Source organism: Macrosteles quadrilineatus, unplaced genomic scaffold (assembly GCF_028750875.1).
Source record: "Macrosteles quadrilineatus isolate MER2022 unplaced genomic scaffold, UCM_ALF_1.0 Scaffold_5__1_contigs__length_97177068, whole genome shotgun sequence".
Taxonomy (NCBI): Eukaryota; Metazoa; Arthropoda; class Insecta; order Hemiptera; family Cicadellidae; genus Macrosteles; species Macrosteles quadrilineatus.
The window spans coordinates 20,917,124-20,940,139 of NW_026542598.1; the positions used below are offsets into that span (position 1 = coordinate 20,917,124).

Here is a 23,016-nt window from a genome sequence, read left to right on the forward strand (position 1 = left end):
ATATAGTGTTCTAATATTTCAAATCAAAATAATCTTTTGTACGAGGTTATTGAAAATCACAAACAAAACTGAGGACTACCACCTATTTATATCGCATCTACCCATATCACATTTTAAACATAAATTTCCGACCATATTAACTAACCAGGTATTATATTCTAGTGATTTCCTTCCATCAGTCCTAGTCCTATCTCACGCATTCATGAATTGGTTCTACTCTGAAAATCCCCCTGAGAGTAAGATTCCCAGAAGCTGACATGAAAGAAAGCGGTTTTTGTTATCTCACAAACTATTCAAGAATTATTTTTACACTGGGGAGTAAGTTTCCTAGAAGGTGATGGAGAGGAAGCAGTTTTGCAGTGTTATCAGTGGGGAGGAAGCAGATAAGAGTGTGGGGGAGTATGTCCTGTGGCTTTTAGCTTGTGTCCTGTTAAGATCATGGAGTGGTTGTTTATACATCTGGTCCTGCTCACCATCCTTCTAGCTATTAACCAAGGTAAGTGATGTTTACGAGATATAAGTTGCAATTAAAAAAGAAACCAACAATATTAATTTTACACCTTACTGTAAAATAAATATAAAAAAAGTAGAGACGCACCCAGAGAAATAAAGAGATCCTTGAAATATTTTAACAAATAAGTTTTATAAAACTTCAGTATTATTTCCTTTAAGCTGTATTTTATTTATTTATTCAGTATAGAATATAAATATTCTATTTTAAAAAGTTTGATGCATAAGCCTCAAAAGGCTTGTGCACAGCATTTTGATCTCACTATCGTCATTGACTATTCGTCTTCCCCTCTCATGATGTTGAGTCGATTGTAATATTAGCTTTCATACTTCTTAAAAAAGGAAAAAGTGTGTATGTTCACACCAAATTACTTAATAACAATTAAAAATAAGTACACCATTTTTAAAACAAAAAAAATTAAATCGTTTCAGGTTGAAAGTTTAAATTGAAACATACCGTACATGGAATTGACAAATGACAAAGATTAACAAGTATATTAATAATGAATTACATCGTAACACAGTGACAAGACCTATAACCATATTATGTTTTACTTTAACACACAGGCTATAAGTTATACTTCAAACAAGAACAATTAATGAAATCCATCAGGGCCAAGGACATTATTTCATTAAGTTCTACAATACAAGTTTATTTATACTATACCTAATAGCTTCTGTATCCAATAGTCAATGCTAATAGTTAAACAATAATAGATAAACACGTTAAACATAATTTGACTTATGATTAAATTTAAACTCAGATGAATTTTACTAACTTTTCCATTTAAAGAGTAACAGATTTGTGAATTTTTGAAAATACATAAACTAACTATAAAAATGATAATATACAGTGAAATGGGATTTCCTTTTATTTAAATTCAAACAGTTGGTTAAATATCAATAGTTTGTTATTTTCATTTTGAGAAACCTTTTAAAATTCTTTAGCTTATTTTGGCAGAAGAGTGTACCTTTAGTGTAGGTCAGAGCAGGATAAAGTTAAAAAAATATACCAAATTTCTGTATAACACTTTCATAAAATTGGGTATGTGGGTACTGATCTATGTATATTTCCAAGTGTTTATCAATTTTCAAAATATTTATTTTTAACGTTTCAGGGAAGCCTTAAAGGGATGGATGATATTTTCCACCCAAAAGCCAAACTCAAAAATGTTAACAAAAACTATACTTTCTCCATGTACTATGTTTAGGGAGGAAAAGTAAAAACTGATCTAAAACATAATTAATAGCGGATATTTATTTGACTTTATTAATCAAATTGTGGTTAAAAGTTGATTTCGTTTTTCTTAAACTGATTTGAATTCTTATCCTCTGTATGGTACCTGAAATTGTGTTGACGTAAATATATTTTGCCTGTCTACGTTACAGTAATATTTGGATTGAGAGACAGTCTCAAGTGTCCAGTGAGGGTGTTGAGGGGAGGGCGAGTACAACTCCGCAGCAAAGGACGAGTGGCCAAGTACGTGTGTCTGCGTAGATATCAGGTCCTGGGAGACAAATACTCTGCGTGTGTCCGTGGCAAATGGGACACTCCACTACCTGTGTGCATCAGTAAGTCAAGTACATTGCTATATTATATGTTCTTATTAAGGTTGTTCCATCCTGTGCTTAAAAAATTCTATCTTTTCCTACTAGAGCTTCTACAACCCAATCTACAAAAACTGTAACCAACAGATGTACCAGTTTTTCAATTTACAAACACCAAAAAAGTGTTATGTAATTCCAATAATAGTTTACCCTGAAGAACGTAAGCCTCTTAAAATTTGAGGTGGAGGTTTGCTGCAATTCAGCCAGAAAGTAAAGTAAAAAGAAATTAATTGCAGACCCACGGTTAAAATGTAATGGGCTTTGGGCCCAAGAGATAATTGTGTCCCCCTCCTTGTGTATAACCTTGTGGTGGAATGTTTCTCTTCCTTGCGTCCCCAACAAATCTAAAACCTCCCGCGCTCATTGTCACTCCTTACATTGTTTATATTTGCTTCATACCTGTTTGTTTGGCAATTGTATTGATGATGGTTGAATAGGTTATCGAGCTTTATCTACTGATTCAAAACCTATCGGCAGTTGATAATGGTTATAAATAAATGGATCATTAAACTTGGGATTGTTTTGAGTTTCTTTTAGTTATTAGCTATTAATGACTAATCATATTACTCAAGGATGTGTATTATGGTTTGTGCTCTCACAGGCAGTGGATGTATGCCAGTGGATGTACCTCATGGTCAGGTGCTAGAGACATACCGAGGGGCGTTGTTGACTGTGCACTGCGACCCCGGCTACACTCTCATTGGCTCTCAGAGTATCTACTGCAACGGGGCCGTGTGGAACGACACTGCACCTACCTGCAGAGGTTTGTAGCATCTACCACACAAGTTAACACTAGAATACGTAGTTACCAACTAAAATGAGTAGTAAAATAGAAGTAGACTAGAGGAATAGTCAGCTTTGACAGTGTGGTCAATCCAATTGTGGAGCATCGAATAAATTAACATGTTCGCGGTGGCACGTCAAATGGCGGGCGTATCCCCAGTGCGGCGCAGCCCTCAGTGTCGAACAAACCCGATTGCCGCGTGTGATTGGCTTTCAAATTTCGGTCTGACAAATAGCAAATAACGTGCGAGGATGTCCTGCTTTACAACGAGAGTCGACGTAGTTCGCTAAACACCCACAGATAGCAGCACTGCTTGGAACGTAGCCGGTCCCATTGGAATTATATTGCCAAATGGAGGGATAAAGACGAGACAAAAAGTCGATTTTGAGATTGCAAGATGGGGATTTTACGGGGAATATTACTACCAACCTACACCACATCAAAATACAGTATACTATTGAGCAGTGCTGTGGGAGGTTTCAAGTTTCTAGCTCTAATCCTGGCTTAAAAATAAATCATTTCGTACTGCTATGCAGCTTGGGAGCGATCGCACCAAGGATGGCATTAGGGTTCCGTATGGGAGCGATCGCTCCCATGCCGCCGCGAACGTGTTAAAGTGGTATCATGAACAACCTTGGATACCTTTATAAAGACACCTTTGTGCAAAATGTTCCTTTAGTGGAGAAATAAAATATAACTTAACAGAAAGCGGTAATTGGGAATTCATAGCTTGTACAACTTGATAACTCAACAAGGGTCAAGTATAGCCTATATAATGTTTTCAAGGTACAAACTTGTTTTTTTACTTGCAACTCGTTAACTAGCCCAGTAGCCTATGCTGGCTCGGTGAGCTTTTAGGCTTGAATAAGACATAAATCCTATGTAGAAAAATTTGGCTGTTCATTTAAAACTTACTACCTTTAAAATCAAAGGAGTTATTAGTAATTACTAATTTATATCATAAAAGTTTTACTTTTCTCCAATTAAAAATGTTTCACAGAGATAGTAGAGTCAGAACTATTACTGACCGGGCCATCCCCACCTGTGCTACGCTCGCGAACACAACAAGACCTGAGGGTGGTGGCTATTGGTGTGTTTGGTCCCGCCTTACTCTGGAGTGAAAATATTGTAAAATGCACACCCAATACACTGATCTTTGTTGGTTTCAAATCCTGTACCTGATATTCTAGAAAATATCACCGTACTTTGTTAGAACACATCTACCACTTAGTGAGGTTAACCTGTATTCTCACATTTTGTAACTCTTATCTTTGATAGGTGTTTGATTCACACAAATATGAACACACAATCATATAAACAATTGTAACTCCATGTTCAGAGGATCAAGTGACAGCCCAGAAGTGGTGTGACTTTGAGAGTGAGGACTTGTGTGGTTGGACTCACGACCAAAACCATGACTTTGACTGGAGAAGACACAACTTTGCCACACCCTCTGGTCACGTGGGCACTGGGCCGTCCTTTGACCACACTCTGGGCCCTGGCTTGAATGGTAAATATACTTAAACAAATAATCGATTTAGTTACTGAGATGTTTATAGTTTCTGTAAATGGGTAACTATCATGTTCTTGTCCTTTGAATAAAGGGATAGCAGTTGAGTTATAGCTCACCTTAAAGAAAGTCACAGTAGGTCATTCTACACACAGAAGATAGGCTTACCCAATATTCTGTCCTCAGGGCCCATGGGGACTACACTTAACAAAGTCTCCCAGGAGGCTGAAGGAAATATTGTGTTTTTGGGTCTTCCGTACGTAATGTGGCTTACCTGAACTCTCTCTAATCTAAAGTACTAGTGGCTTGTAGGGACATAAGTCCCTAAAAAGCTCAAATGTAAAACAACTTTTTGCAATACCGGTATTTAAACAAACTCAGAATAACATTATCTATGTGTCAGAATAGGCATCCCTACACCATATCTTTTGTATAAAAACCAGTTTGTTGTTCTTCTTTGTTTGCTTTTGTTGATGTCATTTTCAATAAATAATTTGAATCACTCCAGTGGTTTAACATGAAAAGGCAGCAAACATATCATTGTTTGTGAATAAATACTGGTTTACTAAGGTAGCTTTGGTCTTGTGGTTAATGAGGATAAATAAAAGCTTCCCTGTTTGGAATTTTAAAAATTCATTGGAGGTTCGCCTTCAGATGAATTGAAGACGCCTGCAATTTCATCTGCAGTAGGCGTAACGACGATCCATATTTATCCTGTCTACAAACCTAAGTTCTAATTCACTGTCACCTTGTACAACCATTTCTTCCGAAGCTCTTTTGTAAATTTGTGCAAATGGATTTTCTAATAGAATTTCAGCTAGTTTTGACAATATTTCAGGTTTTAAGTCGCTATTTTCTCGACGCCTTTGACGAATTTCTGTTGCTGTTGATGTGTCAATAATGTACAATTGGCCATACACGGGGTCTTCATCATGTTGAGGCAGCAAATCTGAGATTGAACGATAAATCTGTCCTTGAATTTTGAAACAGTATGGTCCTTTTCCTGGAATATCTTTCTTACTGGCTGAAAAATAAGCAAAAGCCATCGCACTGTTGCATTGTCGAATGAATTTATACAGTTGTGGGCTCTCTTCAAACAAACTTTTAAGTTCTACATTAGTTTTTGACTGAGGAAGGTTAATAAGTCCGTTATGGCAACATGTCATAAAATGATTATTCGTTAGTTCTTCTCTAAAATGAAGAGCACTACATTGAATGTACCGTACTCTTGGTCCAGTAATCCTGCATCATGGATCTTTACATTTCTCTCGTCTACCATGGGTCTCCTAAAAAGGGGTTGTAACATATCTTGATTAAGTTCGTCATTATCTACTCTTGCTCTCCTATGCGCACTGTCATTCCTATGAACAGTTCCCCGCCTTTGTGGTATTCCCCTGGCGTTCATATTAATTACAGTACTTATAATGAAAAGAATATATATCCAGCAGCCTACATGCCAAAACATCTTGAATCCCTGGTGATTTTATAAAAGTATGATCGAATATGATTACTCTACGTTGTATATTCACTGCACTAAAAAAGTTTACTTACGAAGGAATGCAAATACACCATTTTAGAACCAATAACATTTATAGGTTATTTTAGTTGTATATATTCACACAACCTTAACCTTAAAATGTGTAGAAATATAAAGAAAACAACATCATTTGAATACTTCTGTGGCCACTTTTGCTGACGATACAGCTATTTTAGCGTCCCATCCTGATCCAGTGGTAGCTTCACTTAATCTTCAAAATTCCCTAGATGACTTAGAAGAATGGTTGCAAACATGGAAAATAAAAGTGAATGAGAGCAAATCTACTCATGTGACCTTCACTACCAGATTAGGTACTTGTCCTCCTGTAACCTTAAATAATGTCCAAATTCCGCAATCCCACGATGTGAAATATCTCGGCATGACGATTGACAAAAGATTAACCTGGAAAACCCATATCTGGAATAAAAGAATGTACCTAAATTTAAAATTTAAAAATCTTTCCTGGCTCCTAAATAGTAAATCAAAATTGACCATTGCAAATAAATTATTACTATACAAAGTAATACTGAAGCCAATTTGGACTTATGGAATCCAACTGTGGGGAACGTCCAGTATGTCGAACATAAACATTATCCAACGATTTCAGTCAAAAGTTTTAAGGTTCATTCTGCAAGCCCCGTGGTATGTTAATAACAATATCCTTCACAAGGACAGTGGAATTCCTACGGTTGAAGAGGAAATAACCAAATTTAGTGCAAAATATCTAAAGAAACTTGAAAATCACCCTAATCACCTGGCTCTAAACCTCTTGGACAACAGCACCAGTATATACAGGCTAAAAAGGATTCATGTTTTGGATCTAAGCACACGTTTTGTTTGAACAATTTAATTTTCCCTTGTTTATTTACATATTTATGTTTTCATTGAAATATTTTTAAGTTAGCTCTGTCAATGGACAGAGATTAACTAACGTTTTATTAAAATTTGTTATTGTATTTGCTAAATGTTCTAAAAATGAACAGATTGTAAATAAAATTGTGATAAAAAAAAAAAATTTAAAATAAACTTGAACATATGATTTAAAAATAAAAACAAAACAGAAGTTAGATTTAATTTCGACTCTTTGATTATTTATACAGAATATTTATTTTATGTCGTTTATTCCTTTAACACGACAATAACGTAAAAGCATGAAAAAATGAAACTTGAGTATATGATTTAAATATAAACAAAGAATGCAGACGTTTTTCCGACTAATCTTCAATATTTCAGTTTTATTATAGTATACATTTCATAGTTGACTGGCTAAAAGTAAACCAAATGCGTGTATTGATCACTGTTTTCAAATCTGTGGCACAGCTGTTTTAATTTCAAAATAATGTAAACAAATTAAACCCCATGTTGTTTTAATGGGAAAAGTTTTATTCTGTTGCGAATTTATGGTAAAAAATTAAGAAAAATGAATAGTTTTCCCTCAAAATTCACGTCAAGACCTTTAAAATAAGACCCCTCCCATCCTTCTACGGCCATCCAGTCACTCACAATTTCTTTACAAAAATTTGACTTACGGAATTATATATATAGATGTTAGCTGTTATCCCTTATTTCTAAAAATCACAAATTTGGCCTAGACTTACTATTCTCTTTAGCATTTTACTTTGATAGTGAACATTCCAAACCTTGAATAGTAGATCTATGGTTAGACAGTTGACGTCAACCTTTTTTTTATAGCAATAAGTAAATAGCCCAATGGCAAATTATATCTATGATTATATTTTAAAATAAGAAGTTACCTATTAATTCATTTTTATGAAACAATTGAATGATTGGTCTCTTAAGTTTTAATATTTTACTAACCCCTGCAATGTGTGACAGGCCACTACATGTACCTGGAAGTGTCAAGTCCTCGACTACAGAATGACACTGCAAGGTTGTTTTCTCCTGTGTTCAACGCTATCACTGATTCTGGAGCATGCTTTATATTTTGGTATCACATGTATGGCAGCTCAACAGGTGAATAAATGAACTTCCAATCTGGTATGATAGATTTCTTTCTCATTTAAGGGGGTTCCCTACCTCGAACTGTTTTCAATTTTCTGCGACTCTGGTGAGTTTAGTTGGAACTACAAGACGACAAAATATTCCATAGGATTGCTGTCTGCTGGTCGTGTCACCGCCAGGACGCCTCCGCGAGACAGTAGTTTCGATAAAGGCCGCTAGAGTCCGTCAGAATCATAGCACTTTTCGCCGTGCAAGGTTTTACGCGGTTTCATTTTGCACATACAAAAAATAATCTTTTCTTGAAACTGAAAGTGACTTGATATTTTTAGTTAAATTTCGCACTAATATTGCTTTATTAAAAATCGATAATTTCATAAAAAGATATTATTATTTAACTGTAAAGTTCACTAACTTTGACAAGTCGTTGCCCTTGATTGCGTAAGCATAGACATTTTTTAAAAAGCAAACTTAGTAGAACCACTCTTTATATACAAAATGGTGTTTGGTTCACAATTTAAATGTTAAAACTAGAATCGCTATATGATACCGCGCGAAGCGGTTTTCTGATGTTTTTCGGCGGGGGTAGGGAACCCTCTTAAGTTAAATTTTAAAAGTGCTATACTCACAAAACAATACCATTATTACCATATTATCAATTAAGATGGAGCTTATTTTTTAACTCAAATATGAGTGTTGATTGGAGTGCAATGTCTTGTGTAGTTTTGTCACTTAAAATACATAGGCAACTTAATGTAAACAATAGCATCCTTTATGTTACTGTCAACTATCATGTATGAAAAACCGCAGACCTTCAACTTTGTAGCACACTCCATAAGAGATTAAATCAATTATGTTTTCGTTTTCTTCCATAAAAAAAAACACAAAAAACGGTCTATTTCAGTATCCAAAGTGTGTAGTATAACTTACATATATACTAATTAAACATATAAATACATTTTTCAGGAACTCTTAATGTTTATCTTCACAAGCAGGACACAGTTCTGCTATTCAACAAGTCTGGAGACCAAGGAAATCAATGGCTGCAAGCTGTAATTCCTCTTCCTGAAACCTCCTCCAGTTTTCAGGTATTCTTATTGTTAAGGACATATACTTTTTCATCATTTTTAATTGTTAAATAACTCCATTTCAGGTTTAAGTAGTGCCATATTTCTATACTGAATTCTAAACTAAAAATATACATGTAAATGTTTGTGAGCATCACTCTGATTGGTGAGCAGAAATTCTTAAAAGAAAATTAAAACAGGTATCCTTAATTTAGAGGAGTTACAGAACTGTATTCATATAAAATGAATAACATTGGTATTACGACTACTTGGTTTTTTGATGAAACAGTGTTACTTTACTAGTGAGGTAGACCCTCAGGTCTGAACCAACCAAACATCCTTGGCCAAGACCATAGCATTGTATACTTGGGGTTTGAATCCTGTTTCATTGAGGGCCATGGATTATACTACACCCTGTCTTTTGAAATAATGTTTTTTAAAACAACAATAAAAATTATAACTACCCAATTTAAATGGAAGCCCAATTTAAACATAAAAATAAATACCATATCAAATGTAAAAGAAGATTATTAGGGCAATAACAATATTGGCAAAGGAAATTTTACTATAGCGAGAGGTGTGCCAGCCTGATATTTTTGATCAAGTCGAGTTCAAGGTACTGTAATATCATAACCAACTTTCACAGTCGTGAAAATATCATCAATTTTTTAAGCAGTGCCTTATATGGGATTGCAATTTTTTTCTATTACCAGGCCTATTTAGATAAGCAGTTGTTGTTCATCATGAAGTCTCTCGGATTTACAATACCTTGTATTTTCATAGATACAGCAATATATTTATTTCTACTAGAGTTTGCCCCGTGGTCAAAAACTCAACCAAAAATATGTATTGTGCAAACTTCTCTATTTTAACACCACACTCTAAATAAAACACGTGATTGGAATTTTTTCCATTTGTTTAGATTTTCTGTTTATGTTTCGTTATTAAAACAATTGGATGAAGTTGTTTGGGAGGGTGGATTTGTTGTATGTACAATTGGCTACTTAAAATTAAACACTTAAAATATAAAAAATAAAAATAGATAGTTTAAATCTTTGAATATACCACAGGGGTTTATGATCATTGATCACAATGAAAAATAGGAACATAAATTATATGTGGTAGACTGTGATATCAAATTATATGTGATATCACAGTCTACCACATATAATTTATGTTCCTATTTTTCATTGTGATCAATGATCATAAACCCCTGTGGTATATTCAAAGATTTAAACTATCTATTTTTATTTTTTATATTTTAAGTGTTTAATTTTAAGTAGCCAATTGTACATACAACAAATCCACCCTCCCAAACAACTTCATCCAATTGTTTTAATAACGAAACATAAACAGAAAATCTAAACAAATGGAAAAAATTTAACCATATTATGGTCCAACATTGTATATTTGTAGATAGTGATGGAAGGAGTGAGAGGAGCTAGCTATGATGGTGACATTGCTATCGATGATGTCAAACTAGCCGAGGGAGCAGAATGTGCCGTGTCATTAAACATCACACCAGGTAAGTTAAATGATCAAAGCCAAAACAGTCATTTTTATTAAGCGATAGAAATGATTTGAGCAACACAGTACTTAGTAATGGAGTCTTACTGTACTTATACAGTAGTTGTGGGTAGTTTATTTACTTTGGGCAGAAATATGAGAAAATGCTGTATAATTTTGTATTTATTTTAGTTATTTACTCTAATGCTACAATATAGACTTAACTTCAATTAAATTGCAGCATACATTTTGATTTTATGCATATACATGAAAACACGGGTAGTGAGACTCATGTCAGGAATGTCTTTTCCATCATAGCCATGTGGACAACAACACAATATTGCACAGGTAATCAGTGTAAATAAAAAAGCTATGCAATTTATTTGAACTTGAAGTGATGTAATTCTAGATAAATTAATATTAGGTAATTTTGACTTTGTCATTGGTGTTGAATGTAAACCTTATGAGTTATGACTGGTAAAGATTTATTATTATGTTATTATAAATTGCATAGTTCCAAGATTATTAGCTCTTGGTGCTTACACTATTTATTTGATTTGAGTAATGTATGTTTTTGAGCTGGATGTACCTATGTTGTAAAGCACTTGCTCAACAATTATTATCTTTTAGAATCCCTACATTACCTACAACCTCAAAAATCCTGATAATGGTTGCTCAATGAAAATGTCTTGGGCAGTGGCAAGTACATTGAGCGGCGCCCCCCGCACTACATGTGGATGCGATAAAACCACTTATGTTTTATTCGGTCATCTCAGTAAAAGCCGCGATCACGGCAAAATCCAAAAACTCACAGACGTTTTTTATTCGCCTCCCTCAGTCATGGAAACATCGTCATTGTTTCTTGTGATTGCGTCCAAATCTTGAAGATCTCCTGCGTTCCTTGAATGTATCCTGCGTAGACATGATCATCGTTTCCCGCAGTCACTGAAACATAGTCATCTTTTTTCTGCGAATGCGGAAAAATCATGAATATCTTCTTCGGTCTTGAAGATAACATCTTGGTCTCCCGCTGTCACGGAAACAAATTAATCTTTTTTCTGCAACTGCGACAAAATCATGAATATCTTCTTCGGTCTTGAAGATAACATCTTGGTCTCCCACGGTCACAGAAACAAAATCTTTTTTTCCGCAACAGCGGCAAAATCATAGATATATTCTTCGGTCTTGTAGAAATCATCTTTGTCTCCCGCGGTCACGGAATTAACGTAATATTTTTCCATGATTGCGACAAAATCATGAATATCTTCTTCGGTCTTGAAGGCATAATCATCGTGTCCCGCGGTCACGGAAAAGACGTTACTTTTCGCAATTGCGATGAGCGGTAACAGTCGGACCGTCGGCGCTGCCCCCCCTTGACCTCGGTGCCCTACCTGTGCTGTGTGGGTTTTGAGCTTCAAAACTATAAAAATTTGGATCAATCTAACTAGTAATTTGATTAAGGAACTTCATTAATACAAATGTAGTGAACGTACACTTCTTATTACACTTGTGTGATTGTCAAGTCCATTCACATTTCAGCTGGTGATACTGAGACTACTACTGAAGATGTCCACAGCAGCTGTGAAGGTCGCTGCTTTCTAGCTGCAAGAGAGCCTTCAATGTGTGAGTGCACACAAGACTGCATCAGCAACAACACTTGCTGTCCTGACTATGTGCACAAGTGTGCAGCAGGTAAGACTACCAGGATTGCATTGGAAATAAAAGTTGCTGACTGTGTTCTGATTGCAAGGATGATTTAATACACTCCAAATGATTGGTATCAGAAAGACTATAAAAAGACTCCCAGGAAAATTGCCTCCGTAAGTTTGGGCGGTTCCCAATAATGGCTCTCACTGTGAGGAATAACTATGAATGGGTGTAATTATAAAAGTATAATATCTTGCTATACTCTTAAATTATAATTGTTTATTTTTGAGTGACTATAAAAATAAATAAAAGTACCTTTTCCTACAGTTACCTAACAATGTACATGTTCTCTCACTGATTTGAGAAAGCAAAGTGGCCAATTCGCTCATCAGTGAGACAATGTTAACATTGTCTCACTCTAATTACATTGTCTCACTCGCTCCAGATTTGCAACGTGAAGGCACGAAATAGTGAGCGCCTAACATGCAGACAAGGTTGTATGCGCGCGAAATATGTTGGCAGCACTGGCTGTAAATCAGCTGGTCAGCTGTTGTACTGTTGTATCATTAAATGTCATTTAAAAAGTTTACTTCTGTGTAAAATTATGTTACGTTTATTTACCAATTTATTTGTTTTATGTTTTATGGTAACTGTAGGAAAAATACAATGCGCAGCTCGAGTGCAAAGTGCAAATGCCTCACTCGAGAAACCATTCCCCACTCGCCTACGGCTCGTGAGTAAGTATTTCTCTCGAGTGAGTCAATTGCTCCCTTTGCTCACTAGTTGCACAAATAACTTTTATTTAAGCTTTTTCCCTAGTACACCAGCGTTTCAGAACTAGTACCACAATATTTATAACCTAAAAACTGATTTTCCACATAACATAATATATAGAAACAATTTATTTATGCCTACTTCCTGTTAGGCCTATACTCCTTTCAAAACATTTACGCGGTTTGAGGGGAAAATATTTCATGCCCATCACCTCACCCTATCTTTGAAACAACAGCCGACGGCTGATCAGCTGATATATAGATTCATCTAAAAAAGTGGTCAGGGAACCTAGGAAACCGTCCCCTTAAACTGACTAAAATTCGTGAACGGACTATAGTGTCTGCTTTACATAAAATTTACATATTTAGACATTGCAAATAAACTAGCTTATACGTAAATAATTTATTTTTCTATTGATTTCCAGGTACCCCAGATGTAACAGCTGAGAGTGAAACAACCAAAGTACAACCTAACATATCCACTGAAGCAGTCAAGACTACTTCCAAAATTGAAACCTCCATCGTTATGCATACAACCACGCCTAACTTACCTACTACAACTAAGAACAATTCCGCCACTTCCATTCCTGATTATCCAACTTCATATAAACCACGAATTTCTAAAGTTACTTCTGAAACACACCAAAATGAATCAGCTTCTTATAACATAACACCATCAACAAAAAGCCCATTCACAACAGTTGCTAAGCCTCCTATAATTTTCTTACCAACCACTATCAATTTACCAGTTACAAGCCAAACTGAAGCAAAGCTGAATACTACTTCCAGAGTATCAACGACATTTTCTTTGCTGCCCAATATGACAACATCAACAAATGCAAAAATGAGTTCAATTGGATTTACAACAAAAAGTTCAGTTCAATTTACTAAGTCAACTAAAAGTCAGGCCAAAACACCGCAGATAACATTAAAACCTAAAATTGAATTTGTTACTCTCCCTCCACCTATTGTGTTTAGAAATCCAAAAACCATTGGGCCTTTCACAAAGTATGTAAGAAATACTACAATCCCCACTTCAACTCTTGTTACCACTCAAAGTCCTAAGAGGTTTTTTAACCGAACAGAAAAAGTCCCCAAATCTAAAAATGATGTTTTGCATCCAGTTTGGGTGCGAGAGCCACCTAAAATGCCAAAGTTGCCCCCTCTAGGTCCAAAACCTACAAATTTGGCCAACAAAACAACTTCTGTTTCTTACCCGACAACAGCTCTGCCTAACACAACTTCACACCTGACAACAGCTCTACATAACACAACTCTGAATCATCCTCCAACTGATTCAACAACAACATCTGCATCTCCCAGGTGGAAAACAAAATATAAACCAAGAGGTAAGAGATTAACTTCAAGTAAGCAGTGTCTTATTCTAGGGTAAGTCTAAGTCAGAAATGTGTAGGACGATCATTAATTCAAAAGAGATACTTAAACTACTTTGATACAGCAGAGTTTCAATTATCTGTAGCTGGTTATCCAAACTTCTGTGTTGTTTGGCCCTCATTGTGGTCAGATGAGTACTATTAACAACATGTAGTTTAGTATGACTGTACACCGTTGCATGTACATCTCTGTGTTTGTGAGATACATGCCAGGCTTTAAGCAGCTGCACTTGACTTGCTGTAGTTGAGTATACTCTTGATAATCTGACAGATGTGGTACCGGGCCCTTGTCCAATTATCAAATATTATGGATTACCAAGAGTACCCTTAAAATAGAATCACTGTACACTACAAGGCAATTAATAATGAGATATGGGTTAAAAAGACAGTCAATGTAAATAATCAAACTTTTATTTAGGTTTACAAGCACAAAAAAGGGGGAAAAACATGATCGTAGAACTGACTTAAATAAATTTTTTAACCAGTAGTAAGTTTACCTATGAAAGTAGTTAAAAAGTAGATTGATTTTTTGGGGGGGGGGGTCATGACTCTCTTGACCCCATTCCCTAGGTCCCTTGCATAGGCTGCATTAGTTACGGCTTCTTAATTAAATGTTGGAGTTCTCAATGAACAGAATGTTCTCGATGTCCACTAAAAGTAGTTTTTGTAATGCATCTTCACTGTTTTTTTAACATTTTCGCTTTCCCTCCCTTGCACTCAAGGGAGATACGGGGACTACGTTTCGGTCTGACAAATGTCGGACTATCGAGATTGCGCTGTACTTTCTTAGTTTGTAAACTTCTCATACCTGCATGGTATCTTAATGCTACCTCTCTTGTCTCAGTTTCAATGCAAAGAGAAATCTTTGGCTGAGTGAACAATTATTGCTATTTTATATTTTATAGTTACATTGTGGGTTTTATACTCCGTTTTCAATTTGATGCAAAATCTTTGTTCATGGTTAGGAAACGTAAAAAAGTTAATGGTTTCAATGGAAAATGTGTATACAAGTTAAGTCGCTGTCTTAGTAAAGTGATTCATATTTAGCTTGAAATAAGCACCTAGGTTAGTGTCACTGACTTAACGTACTGTTATAATAATAAATAATTTCTTTTGGATTATTTTCTGCTACCATTCTTATTGTGGAGTTCATCTCCCTCCTGTTATGGTCAGCCTATCTCTGCAGGCCCACTTTTATAAACGGGCAGACTGGGCATATGCCCAGGGGCGCCCTGAACCACCGCCCGCACTAGGAAAAATAGGGTTTTTTATCAGCCGGAATCTCAAAAATAAAATGGGTGATTTCAACTTGTAGTTAAGTGATTTTCCCTCATTACAAAAGTAAAGAAATACAACAAAATTGAAAATACTCGACCTTCAGGTTATAGGCCTACCTCAAGTAGTCAGGGAAAGGCAGACAGCAGTGTGAACCAGGCGCACTCACTATACTATCAGAGGCAGGGCGGTAGGCCTGCATGGAGGAAGGAAAATACATAGGTGTGCTATTCCTGTCATATGCTGACGTTACTCAGATTGCAAACACCAATTTTACCATTGGGAAAAATTATAAAAACAATAACAATCAAATCAAAACAAATATATACTTATATAGCAATACATCAGCTGATTTTTTGTTTGCAATTTGGGTGACGTCAGCAAATTACGGGAATAGCACCAAGGCCAGCTGTAGTCTACATGCCTACGGTTGACGTGCCCCTCCTCTCCCTCCCAGTCCCACCCCCATCCCCACAAGTCACAACTACCAACTACCGCGCGGCGCCAGTCCGAAGTCCGAGTCCAGTACTCCTCCCTCACTAGTCAGTAGGTTGTGTTCGTGTTGTGCCTGCTGCACAGTCGTAAAATCAGTCACAACACAACCTAAACTGTGACAGCCACTAGTTAGTGTTGACACTCAGGCTGCAGTTAGTGAACCAGTAATAAATAAATAGGCCTAGAGAAGTGTTGATACAAGTAAGTAGGCCTATAAACAGTGAAAAATGCATAAAAATCTAGTGGAGCCGCAAGCTGTTGGCTCAAAGAAAACAAACTCAAGAAGTAGTTTTAAAGAAAGTGAAATGTATTAACCAGTATTTGCATTGATACGGAATTGAAAACTCCCTCCCGAAACAAAACTGGTAAAAAACACGCTAATGTAGCCTATATATAGGCCCTATGCACGGGCCTATAGTAGGAACCATGGAAAAAACATACTCTCTTAGTAGAATCTCGTTCAATACGTGTGTAATGAACTGTACACCACACTGTACTGTACTGAACAGTAATCCAATCACTGCGTAGTGCAAGAGGCATTCGCATAGCAACAACTGTCAAGTTCATTTTGCACTCATCCCAATCCCCAACTCACCTGCTGTGAATTTCGGCGAACTGATGAGTCAACCCCCCTTCCCTCTTCCCCTCCCTACACTGCTGTGGTCAAAACCCTTATAGTTATATATATATAAGGGGGCGCTGCTTTTGGGTTTGCCCAGGGCGCCACTGACCCTTAAAGCGGCCCTGTATCTCTGCCTTTTTCTTTTTGTTCCTATCATTACAACCATATCCTAAGATTACCCATCTTTTCTCTAAAGTTGTTACCAAATCAACTCATGTTCCAGAGGAAGAGCCAGTTCATGCCGGGTACGCAGTTTCCTCCAGCCCAACCAGTCAGATGGTTCACATCATTGTGTTGGTGTCAGGAGTATTGGTGATCCTGATCATGGCTCTAGCGACAGTCTGTGTGGTACGAAGGAGAAGGATCAACCGACGGAGGATGGAGGATGATGAACTTGACATACAGTTCCTTCCTCCTGATGAAATGCTCGACTTCACCCTGGCTAGACCGAGCATGGAGGACATTCAGATGAAGGAAACACGGAGATAGATGGAGGAAAGGGTATTGCACATTGGCAACTAAAAACTATGAGTAAATTGGAGTGTTTAATCTGTTTAAATTTATGGACTCTTTTTCTTTGTCACTAGTAAATAGTGTGAACAAAAACAAAGAAAACAGTTTATTACATTTTAAATTTCTATTCCATTTCATGAACAGCTTTTGTGATCTGTTTTTGGGTTGTGCTAACTTTACACCTCATAGCCCAACTGTTAAGAAACTTTGACTATTGGTTGTTGTGTAATAATTAGGTACCGGTACCTATAATTACAGTATTCTTATTCTTTTCAATCATGACTTTATTATGATAACTACCAGCAGCCTTAAGACAGAATAAAACTTTTGATACAGGTTATAACAAATAAATTAAATGTAAAAATCTTGAGCTTGTTAACTGAAAAATATGAATACAAAAATCATTAGGTGTTCAGTTTAGTTGAAAAGAGTGTGCTCACAAATGTTTAAGGTAGCATATAAAACATACTTTTTTAATGGCCATATGTGTTATTTTTATTATGGCTCTTAATAAAGGAGTGAGGAGTCTGTGGTTGAAGTAACTCCTGACTATGTAGGCCTATTATATTTTATGTAGAATACAAAGAAGTGAGAGGCCATTTGAAAATATTTAAGTGATTTGATAATACAGTACAGCAGTTCCAAAAACCTGAAATATTAAAATTAATATTTGAAAGAGTTAAAAAGGTTAAGAATTGTGTCTTGTATATTTTTAACGGATTGCATATATGACTGTTGAATTTTGTCCACGGTAATTTGTTTAATTATTGGAACATTTGTTGTAATTGAGTCTAAATGTGTTGGTAAAGTGAAAATAACCAATCTAAAACGTTTTATGTTTTACCAAATTTAAGAGAGTAATGCCATTGGTAAAAAAATAATGTTGAAAATATTGAAATAAAAAAAAAAAAACCAATGACATATATTTGCACTTGATTCTTCTGTCTGCAAGCACTTAGTACAACTTTTTAGGACACGTGTTTCAGGTGTCGCCATTTTCAACTTTTCACTGACTGTTGGTTTGCGGAGGGGTCCTTTCATTTAGGGTAGGCAAAAACTCCATAAGGTTTACTGTTATCGATTTCGGTGATTCTAGGTATGCTGTGTAGCGGCTGGGTGTATTCCACAAGTTTTTTACAACGGGTTGGCGTAGCATGTATTTAACTGAAACCCCTCCTCCAATATTGATTTTCTAATAAAACCTTAATTTATGATTTTGCTTTTCTTTCGATTGAATAATTTAGTTGATTTTCACTTAAAATACTCGTTGAAGACTTTAAACTTGTCTGTACCAAAAACTTTAGATTGTTGGTTAAGGGGGGTTTTCCGTTTATTTTTTTTTTATAAAAAAATTTCAAATATGTCTAGCTTTGGTTTTATGTCTAAAACTGTTATTATCCATTGTATTCTCAATTTTTCCGTTTTCACGATCTCCTTCAACAATAAGTGGAGTGAAATGTGTTTTTGCTGCCATAATATGAGGACCCCCCTGCAAACTAACAGTCAGTGAGTAGGTGAAAATGGTAACAGCCGAAGCGTAAGTCCTACAAAGTTGTACCAAGTACGAATATACACAATTCGTTCAGCGCCTTACAGATTTCACCAGAACCCATCTCTTCAACAAAATAATCAATGGGTTGCATGTTGTAATAATACAACCATTGTAAATAGATTAGCTGTAAGTTACGTTCATATTGAATGATAACATCTATTAAATTTGCTTTTGGTGACTTGTGTTGTAATTAGTTAATTCCTCTTTATTAAAAAGTTTTTAAAAATAACAAAAAAATCTAATTTTGCCTGTAGCACACTCTAAGAGCGACTTTGTTAAACTGGCTTCTATCTAATGAAGAAATTGGCTGACAAGGTTCATAATGATGGGATATCCATACCGGTATTTAAAAGTCAATTGTATGCTCAGATTTTTACCTTAAAACATAAAAAAATTACATAATACAAATACTGGATGGATGTACTGGCAATCAAATATTAAAGATACGTTCTAGGACCATCATGAATTGATATTGTTTTTATGTGATATAAAATAAGTACAGTACCTAATTAGATGAGATGTCTATCCAAATACTAGTCAGCCATCATGACTAATAGACAATTTATTTTTATTCATAGAAATTGTATCCAACTATCACGGGGCTTTCAAATCAGTAGTTCCTCCAGTTCAGTTTATTAGTCCAGTGCAATTAGGTTATGACCCGGACAAAATTGATAACAGGCTGAAAATTGGTGGAAATGTTCAAAACAATGTCCTGAGTGGCCCACACAAAGTCCCAAGAAATCCCAGTTGGGGAACGGCCGCCATTTTGAAAAAACTGCCGCCATTTTGGAAATTTAGATTTTTTGCTGTATCTTTTGAAGTAATTGTCCTAAAGACCTTATTTATGTCTCAAATTAAACGTTTTGGGCTCATGTATGAGGGTAATATACAATTAAAGAGTTTATTATGTTCTAAGCATAAATTTTATTTATATTAACCTAAAAAATATCTATAATAATGATACAGAAACGGTTATGTCCCCCCTTTTATACGAATTGTGGATATTTATAGGCATGCAAGGTGGATGCGATGCTCCCTGGTGTGGATTAACGTCCGCACTAGTGAGTACTATGACTATCCGCAGTACTATCCTGATAATTAGACCAATTCGTTAATTACAAGGAAAAAATGTGGTTCGGATTCCACTTTAAACTGTAGGTCCCTTAGTTGCCATTAGCTATATGGGCTATTAATTAACATCTGTGTCTAAGGAACATGTCGGCCTTAGTCACTAACAAGATTACAAGATTGCGCCACTCATCCTACACTCATCCTTCACTCATATTTGGTTAAAATACGCACATAGTGGCGTCCCCATCTAAAATAATTGATATAAATATACAAAATATATACAAGATAAGTTCTTTTCTCTTTGTTGCACCCCACAATGCTTAGTCTTTGGAATTGGTTAGATATAAATATAATATCCATTTAACTATGACAAAGCTTTAAAGAGGAGACAACTAATACAGCTCATGCAATTATTGCTGCAGCTTTGACCACGATCTTTCATATCACCCCTGCTGCTCGACCTTCACAGACGGTATGGCTCAGTGGCGTATCCAGGGAGCCCCCTCCCTGGATACGCCACCAAGGGGGCCAGGCCCCCCCCCGAATTTTTTTTTTTTAGTTACCCTGTACACACGGCACACGGGAGCGTTGCAATGCGCGTTCTAGAAACACTCAAATGAGTGCGTACACACTACACAATACGTGTTGTTATTATATAAAATGCCGGATTACTGGAATGTTATCAATAAAAACACTTAAAATGCAATTAAAACACGTCTCCGAAGATTGCTCGATCGGAAACCGCTATTGCCGCGATCGGGCGTGACGACGATGACGTTTCCGTAATCGAGGGAAACGATGATAACGTGTACGGCCGCGGGAGATGTACGTGATTTTGACGCGATCGCACATGACGACGATGACGTTTCCGTGACCGTGGGAGATGTTTATGATTTTGCCGCGATCGCGCAAGTATACGATGACGTTTCTGTGACTGCGGGAGTAGACAATGATGTTTACATGGCCGCGGAAATGATAAAATCTTCGCCGCGACCGTGAAAGACCACGATATAACATGACACGGTCTACATGACCGCGGGAGATGTTCATGATTTTTCCGCGATCACACAAGACGACGATGGCTTTTCCGTAACCGCGGGAGGCAATGATAACGTCTATACGTCCGCGGGAGATGTTCATGATATTGCCGCGATCGCGCAAGACGACGATGACGTTTTCATGACCGCGGGAGAGAATGATGATATCTACACGGCCGCGGGAGATAATCAGAATTTTGCCACGACCGCGGAAGACCTCCCGCCAAAAGACGCCGGATTACTGGAGTGCCGGAGTGGTACAGTGCCGATTATATAGGGTCTTCTGTACAATGTTTTATAATAAAAAAAATGACGGCAGCTGGTACATATAGTGTCTACTTCAGTATCCAATAGTCATTGCGTGTACATTACATATTTTTGGTCGAGTTTTCGATCACTGGACGACCATTAGTATGCTTTATTCTATAAGTTGAGTGCAGTTTTATTAGCTTGATTTATTTTATTAAAATTACGTCACGCAGATTAATAGTAGTTTAGGCAACTTGTTGCCCCCCAGACCCCCCGGATCGGGCCCCCCCAAAGCAGAATCCTGGCTACGCCACTATGGCTGTAAGTTGCCGTTAGACATTCTATCGTAGCTCGGAGTTTGCTCGACATACAAGAAGGTCAATTATGAGACTTTGATAGCTGATAATGTCTCACCTTCAATAGATGACGGAGCTTACGTTCATTATGTTTTCGACAACGCGGATTACAACGTTAAAACACTTGATGGACATGGTACTCTTCACGCCATGGGTGGCATTGAGTGCACAACACCAGCCGAAATGTGTCAATGCAAGTGCTCCTATACCACGATCTACAATCCCAAAAGCAAAAAGTGTCCTTCTATCTCATGGCTTTCAGCCAGTGACACCTTACCATTGTCCGCTTAAGCCTAGGACATCTTTAGTAGTGTTGGGAGATGTCAGTACAGCCCTTTCCGAACCAAAAATAGTTGTAGATGCTTGTCTTTCTGACACCCTATGGCTCATCACCACCAACTGAGTGACAAACCAAGTCCACGTTGAAATTGATTCATGGATACAGTACAACGACCCTTATGGTCTTAATTGTACCACGATGCATGGCTACTGCACTGGACACGGATGTGCCAACCGCGCTAGTTACAACGAAGATTACATCACCGACAATATTATTTATACTCCGTTCAAACAGCCGTGGCACCTGACGGATTAGGAGACCCCATGGAAACCCTTGGGGCCTCCTAATCCGTCAGGTGCCACGGCTGTTTGAACGGAGTATAACAGCGAGTAGTTACATTATAGTTTATATGCAATATTAAAATATAATGGTAATCAATTATAGCAACTATATCTAAATGATTCTATTTTTCATATTGGAACGAACGAAATTATTAATTGCTTTTTCAAAATGTATTTTGTACTTCATTATTAAATTGTTGCTTTCCTAGTCAAGATTATATTTCCTGTTACCGATGTTGCTCTGCTCCTGCCATAGATTTAACCAACTCCTGTTCTGAATATAAGGTTTCAACTTACTACAAGATTCCCGTACGTAGAACGGGCAAACAGCTAGTAAATAAATAAATAAATAACAAATTACAGCATTTAAGTGAGTAAAAAGTCAATACCCCCCTTCTATAATATTTTCTAAGTGAATATACAGAGATGTCCTTTTTGGCGGTCGTACAATCTTAGCAGGGAGTTTCATTTTATGATTTTGAAATTTTTAAATGTTCCCCAAAAAGGGGGGATTTTGGGGGCAACTCAAAAATTTTAAACGTAAACCCCCTTCAAGTGACATCTCATTTTAATGTGTTTACAAAAACTTTATGAATGGTGAAAACCAGAGTTTGCTATTTCATCTTTATCAAAAAGGGTAGCCCGTCAAACGTTATGGAAAATCAATGGTAATATTGGTTCGTAATTGTAATATTGGCTACCATTTTGGACAGAGGAGAATACTCAAAGATTTTAAAATCATAAAATGAAACTTCCTGCTAAGGTTGCATCACCACCAAAAGGATTACTCTGTAATATTTACTTAGGAACAAATTAGAGGGGGGGGGAGTTACTTTTTACTACACAAGAAAATTAATGTAACAATATCGTCATTAAACTTTTGATGGGCTACCATTTTGGATAGAGAAGATATAGCGAACACTGGTT

At 36.5% G+C, this 23,016-nt stretch overlaps 1 protein-coding gene across 1 annotated transcript; it reads left to right on the top strand.

The window, feature by feature from the left end:
• The first annotated feature begins 262 nt into the window (after positions 1-262).
• Positions 263-18,930, top strand: LOC128995381 (zonadhesin-like). Its single transcript, XM_054420392.1, has 10 exons — positions 263-496; positions 1,900-2,082; positions 2,720-2,881; positions 4,242-4,412; positions 7,786-7,923; positions 8,875-8,996; positions 10,392-10,500; positions 12,021-12,173; positions 13,327-14,250; positions 16,911-18,930. The coding sequence occupies exons 1-10, from the start codon at positions 439-441 to the stop codon at positions 17,174-17,176; spliced, it is 2,286 nt and encodes a 761-aa protein (XP_054276367.1). The 5' UTR covers positions 263-438; the 3' UTR covers positions 17,177-18,930.
• Positions 18,931-23,016: the final 4,086 nt, after the last annotated feature.